The sequence below is a fragment of the Amblyraja radiata genome, chromosome 35, assembly GCF_010909765.2.
Source record: "Amblyraja radiata isolate CabotCenter1 chromosome 35, sAmbRad1.1.pri, whole genome shotgun sequence".
Classification (NCBI taxonomy): Eukaryota; Metazoa; Chordata; class Chondrichthyes; order Rajiformes; family Rajidae; genus Amblyraja; species Amblyraja radiata.
The window spans coordinates 9,125,284-9,130,814 of NC_045990.1; the positions used below are offsets into that span (position 1 = coordinate 9,125,284).

Sequence of the window (5,531 nt, forward strand, 5' to 3'; positions counted from 1 at the left end):
AGCGGGACAGGCAGCATCTCTGGAGAGAAGGAATGGGTGGCGTCTTGGGTCGAGACCCTTCTTCAGACTGGTGAACGGGTGACATTTTGGGTTGCGAACCTTTTCAAACTTCAACCTCACCTTCAAATATCTCCATAGCACGGAGATGAGGAGGTGGGTGTGGGACCTTCCCTCCTGCCCCAAACACACACTGAAGGGTCTGATCTAGAGATGTTATTTCTTCCCCCCCCCCCTTATCTGAATGTCCTTCCTGGTCCCTGGTGGTTCCTGGCTGAGGGGCCTGGGCATATCCCGGTTAGCTCATCCTCCTGAACTCAGCAACCCAAGAGCTTTCATGGAGATGCAAGGAACTGCAGATGCTGGAACCCTGAGCAAAACACAACGTGCTTGAGAACGTCAGCGGGTCAGGCAGCATCTGTGGAAGGAATGGACAAGCGAGGCTGAAGGTCTCAACCCAAAACGTCACCTGTCCACTTCATTCCATGGAAACCTGGGTAGAGTCTCTTGCCCAGAGTAGGGGAATCGAGAATCACAGGACATAGGTCTAAGATAAGGGGGTGGGAGGGTTAGATTTAATAGGAATCTGAGGGGTAACTTTTTCATACAGAGAGTGGTGGGTGTATGGAGTGAGCTGCTGGAGGAGGTAGTTGAGGCAGGGACTGCTACAAGGTTTAAGAAACGATTAGATATGTACATGGATCAGACAGGGATATGGGCCAAACACAGGCAGGTGGGGCTCGAGTAGATGGGACATGTTGGTCGGAGTGGGCAAGTTGGGCCGAAGGGTCTGTTTCCACGCTGTATGACTCCACAACTCTATGGGAAGTTGGGTAGATGGAAGCAGAGGGAGGGAATGTGAAAGGAGGAGGAGGAGAGAGGGGCAAACTGACAATAGAAAGAGTAAAGATACACACAAAATACTGGAGTAACTCAGCAGGACAGGCAGTATGGAATGGATGGAGAGAAGGAATGGGTGACGTTTTGGGTCGAGACCCTTCTTTAGTAAGAATTAATCTTGCTTTGCTCAAGATTCCAGCATCTGCAGTCTCTTGTGTCCCTGTCTAAGAGTCTACAGAGGGAGGATATCAGAGGGAAGTTTAGAGTTTGTGTTACTCTACACTCCACACTCAGACTCGTAGATCTCAATGTCGGATCCACAGATGCTGGGCCCATTGTTTGCCCCTGAGAGGGAGAGTGGGAAAGAGAGTCAATGCAATAGGCAATAGACGGTAGACAATAGATAAAGGTACCGGCCGACTGATGTATCTGGACAGGAAGGTCTGGCTGGAATTCGCTGACTGACTGCTGGTGTGAGGAGAGGCCTTGGACCAGAGGCAAGTCCGAATCTGGACATATTGAGAAACCAGGCAAGATGGACAAGCCAACTGAGAATGGAGGAAGGAAAGAAGGGAGGAAGGGAGGTTGGGGAGATGGAGGTGGAGGGAGGGAATGTGAAAGGGGGAAGGAGAGAGAGGGGAAACCGCCGATTTTAAGAATGAATCTGGCCAGTCTGAGGCCTCGATGGGCCGAATGTCCTTTACAGAGCTGATATACTTTCTTCATATAAAAAGCTGATGGTTGTCCGGCGGGTTTTCATGCAGCAGGATTGTACCCGGAGAGTGCGTGGCAACAGCTCGCCCCTTTGGTCCGGGTCTGGCCTTCCTGGGCTGGTGTGTTCACAGCGTTCTGGCCCTCCGTGGGTTAACGGTGCAGAGGGCCGCAGTGGCACGGCAGCGCCAGGTGAGGGAGCCGTCGAGCACATCCCGTGGCCGGGCAGGTCGATGGCCCACAGGTAGCCCCTACACCTGGGCTTCAGGTAGGCAGGGGTGAGTGGCAGGCTGGGCGGGGGTGGTAGTGCCCTGCAAAACACAGAGGCGGCACACACAGTTAGTAATATTAATCCGCTGCCTCACAGCGCCAGAGACCCAGGTTCGATCCTGACCTCGGGTGCAGTCTGTGTGGAGTTTGCACGTTCTCCCCGTGACCGTGTGGGTTTTCTCCGGGCGCTCCGGTTTCCTCCCACATTCCAAAGACGTACAGGTTTGTAGGTTAATTGGCTTCAGTAAAAATTGTAAATTGTCCCTGGCGTGTGTAGGATAGTGCTCGTGTACGGGTGATCGCTGGTCGGCGCGGACACGGTGGGACTGTTTCCGCGCTGTATCTCTGAAGTAAAAGACTTAAAAGCTCATAGTGCGAAAGATGGATGGGATCCAGAGAGATGGGAGGGAGAGGCTGAGACAGAGAGACGGGGGGAGCTGGAGAAAGCATGTTATGTAACCGACGGAAAGACAAATTACTGGTTGGGAACACGAACAAATGTTGACTTCTCCGGGGGAGGAAATGAACTAAAAAAGTGGGCTGAGAAGAGTGGTGACGTTTCAGCGCCCTGATACCGTACATCAGTGACAGAGTTAGCGGCAGGTGTCACCACAGCCGCTCCAGCTTCAAATGGGAGGACATGAAGAAACAGAAATAGATGCAGGAGAGGCGTTTGTTGCCTCTCCATCGCTTGGTGGCTGCAGCTGATGGTTTGGGCAGGCGTAGCGAGATACATCCAGCAGGGTGTGGTGGCATACTTTGGACAGGGGATGGTAAGGTACTTTGGGCAAGGGGGGGACAGGGGTGGTGAGATACTTTGGGCAAGGGGGGGACAGGGGTGGTGAGATACTTTGGGCAAGGGGGGGACAGGGGTGGTGAGATACTTTGGGCAAGGGGGGGACAGGGGTGGTGAGATACTTTGGGCAAGGGGGGGGACAGGGGTGGTGAGATACTTTGGGCAAGGGGGGGGACAGGGGTGGTGAGATACTTTGGGTAGCGGATTCAAAGTCAAAAGGTAAAGTCAAAGTCAATTTCATTTGTCACAATTACGAATAAAATTGAAACATAGAAAATAGGTGCAGGAGGAGGCCATTCGGCCCTTCGAGCCAGCACCGCCATTCATTGTGATCATGGCTGATCGTCCCCAATCAATAACCCGTGCCTGCCTTCTCCCCATATCCCTTGATTCCACTAGCCCCTAGAGCTCTATCTAACTCTCTCTTAAATCCATCCAGTGATTTGGCCTCCACTGCCCTCTGTGGCTGGGAATTCCACAAATTCACAACTCTCTGGGTGAAAAAGTTTTTTCTCACCTCAGATTTAAATGGCCTCCCCTTTATTCTAAGACTGTGGCCCCTGGTTCAGGACTCGCCCAACATTGGGAACATTTTTCCTGCATCTAGCTGGCCCAGTCCTTTTATAATTTTATATGTTTCTATAAGATCCCCCTCATCCTTCTAAATTCCAGTGAATGCAAGCCTAGTCTTTTCCATCTTTCCTCATATGACAGTCCTTTGACTTTGACTTTTGACTTTGACTAGGATCGTTAGATACGTTTGGCAGGGGGTGATGAGGGTGGGTAAGGGGTAGTGAGTGTTGAGTCAAGGGCAGTGACATAGTTTGTGCAGGGGATGGTGAGATATGTTGGGCAGGGGATGTCAGGGGTTACGGGGAGAAGGCACGGGAATGGGATTGAGAGGGAAAGGTAGATCAGCCTTGATTGAATGGTGGAGTAGAATGGGCCGAATGGCCTAATTCCTCTCCTATAACATGAGCTTATGAGCTTATACTGGACAGAGGGTGGTGAGGGTTGATAGAGGGTGGTGAGATACCATGGGCAGGTTTAGCTTAGAGATACAGCATGGAAACAGGCTGTTCGGCCCATCGAGTCCGCACCGACCAGTGATTCCCGCACATGAACACTATCCCACACACACACACTAGGGACAATTTTACATTTACACCAAGCCAAATGGGGGGGTGGGTGTAACATGTTTTTTTGACTCTTCCTTCGGGGGGGATGCAACCTTTCTTGCCGTATCCCCCGTCTCCGTGTCAGTCTGCGCCGAGGCCTATTGCGGAACTGGCGGCCTCCAACTGCGACCGATCTCGAGGCTGCGGAAGCAGAGCCAGGACTTACCAACGCGAGGCTGGCCGACCGGGGCTGTGGTTGTGGGGCGACCCAACTTCCGACCCGACTTTGGAGCCTCGGAGGCTCGGCCGCGGGCCAGTGGACGACATCATCGGGAGCTCGAGTTCTGTTTTCCGGAGCTCCCGCAACTACAGCTGTGTCCGCTGGACTGGAGGACGGCAGCTTCGGCAGCTTCGACCGCCCAGGGCCGCGGAGTTTGAACCAGCCCGTTTGCAGAGCACGGATTCAGCCGCGGGACTTACTTACCATCACCCGGCGGGGTCACAACATCAGAGGCTTGGATTGCCTCAGCGCAGAGGGAGAGCAAGGAGGGAAGAGACAATGACTTTGGGACTTTAAACTGTGTTGAGTGTTTGTTTTGTTATTTATTCTATGTTATGACTGCAGGCTAAACCATTTTGTTGCACTGAAAAGTGCAATGACAATAAATTGAATCCAATCAAATCAAATCAATAATCTACAAACCTGTACGTGTTTGGAGTGTGGGAAGAAACCGAAGATCTCGGAGAAAACCCATTCCGGTCACTGGGAGAATGTACAAACTCCGTACAGACAGCACCCGTAGTCGGGATCGAACCCGGGTCTCTGGCGCTGTGAGGCAGCAACTCTAACGCTACGAGGTGACGAGATACTTACAGTGGAGGGGCTTGAAGCCGCTGTCTGATTCAGATGTTTGTGGAGCAAGGCAGCGATATCTTTCTGTCCGGATTCCACCGCAATGGAGAGCGCTGTGCTCCCGTCCTGCACACGGGCAAACGTCAAAGCTTCAGTCACAACACGTGGAAAACAGCCCGACGTGGCCCACAGCGGCACGGAGTGGCGGTGGAGGACACCGACAGCATCGCCTGGCCATGCCGACCCTGTACTCCAACCCAGTGCTGGAGGAACGGGCCTGTCCCACTTGGCCGTCACTTCGCGCAGCACAAAATCCTGGCGCCCTGCGCGATACTGAGCGCAACTCCACACTCCTCCGCGCCACTCCATGCGCCCGTCCCGCGCTATCCACACGCTACCCGTCACATAATGGTGCGCAAATGACGGCTAAGTGGGACAGGCCCTTAACTCAGCGGGTCGAGCAGCATCTTGAGAGAAGGAATTGGTGACGTTTCAGGTCGAGACCCTTCTTCAGAAAGTCTGAAGGTCTGTACGTCTGAAGAAGGGTCTTGACCCGAATCGTCACCCATTCCTTCTCTCCAGAGATGCTGCCTGTCCCGCTGAGTTACTCCAGCATTTTGCGTCTATCGATGACAATGGCTCTTGCCCAGTGGGTGCTGATCAGGAGGGGGGGGGGGGGTCACCACCCATGGATGCCCGTGTTGGGCAGTAGCCCCTCTCACTCACTCACTCACTCACATTGTCTGCCAGTGTTACGTTGCAGGCGGGCGTGGCGAGCAGGAGCGCGACGATCTCGCTGTGGCCGTGTTCACAAGCACACATCAGTGCTGTCGAGCCATCGTCGTCCTGGACCCTGGCATCCGCCCCACACGCCAGCAGGGCCTTCACCATCTCCGTGCGGCCGTGGCTGACCGCCAGCATCAGCGCCGTCTGACCCGCCTGCCCA

General features: G+C 53.8%; 1 protein-coding gene across 3 annotated transcripts in view; it reads right to left on the bottom strand.

Moving 5' to 3' along the window:
* Window positions 1–674: 674 nt before the first annotated feature.
* The window catches only part of kank2 (KN motif and ankyrin repeat domains 2), an 84,629-nt gene continuing 79,772 nt past the window's right edge, over window positions 675–5,531 (bottom strand). For all 3 annotated transcript variants that reach the window (XM_033012300.1, XM_033012302.1, XM_033012303.1), the window contains 3 exons: window positions 5,324–5,524; window positions 4,607–4,711; window positions 675–1,859 (listed from right to left, as the gene is read on the bottom strand). In XM_033012300.1, the coding sequence (XP_032868191.1) occupies window positions 1,800–1,859; window positions 4,607–4,711; window positions 5,324–5,524 (366 nt within the window). In that variant the 3' untranslated portion in view covers window positions 675–1,799. The remainder of the gene's footprint in view (window positions 1,860–4,606; window positions 4,712–5,323; window positions 5,525–5,531) is intronic.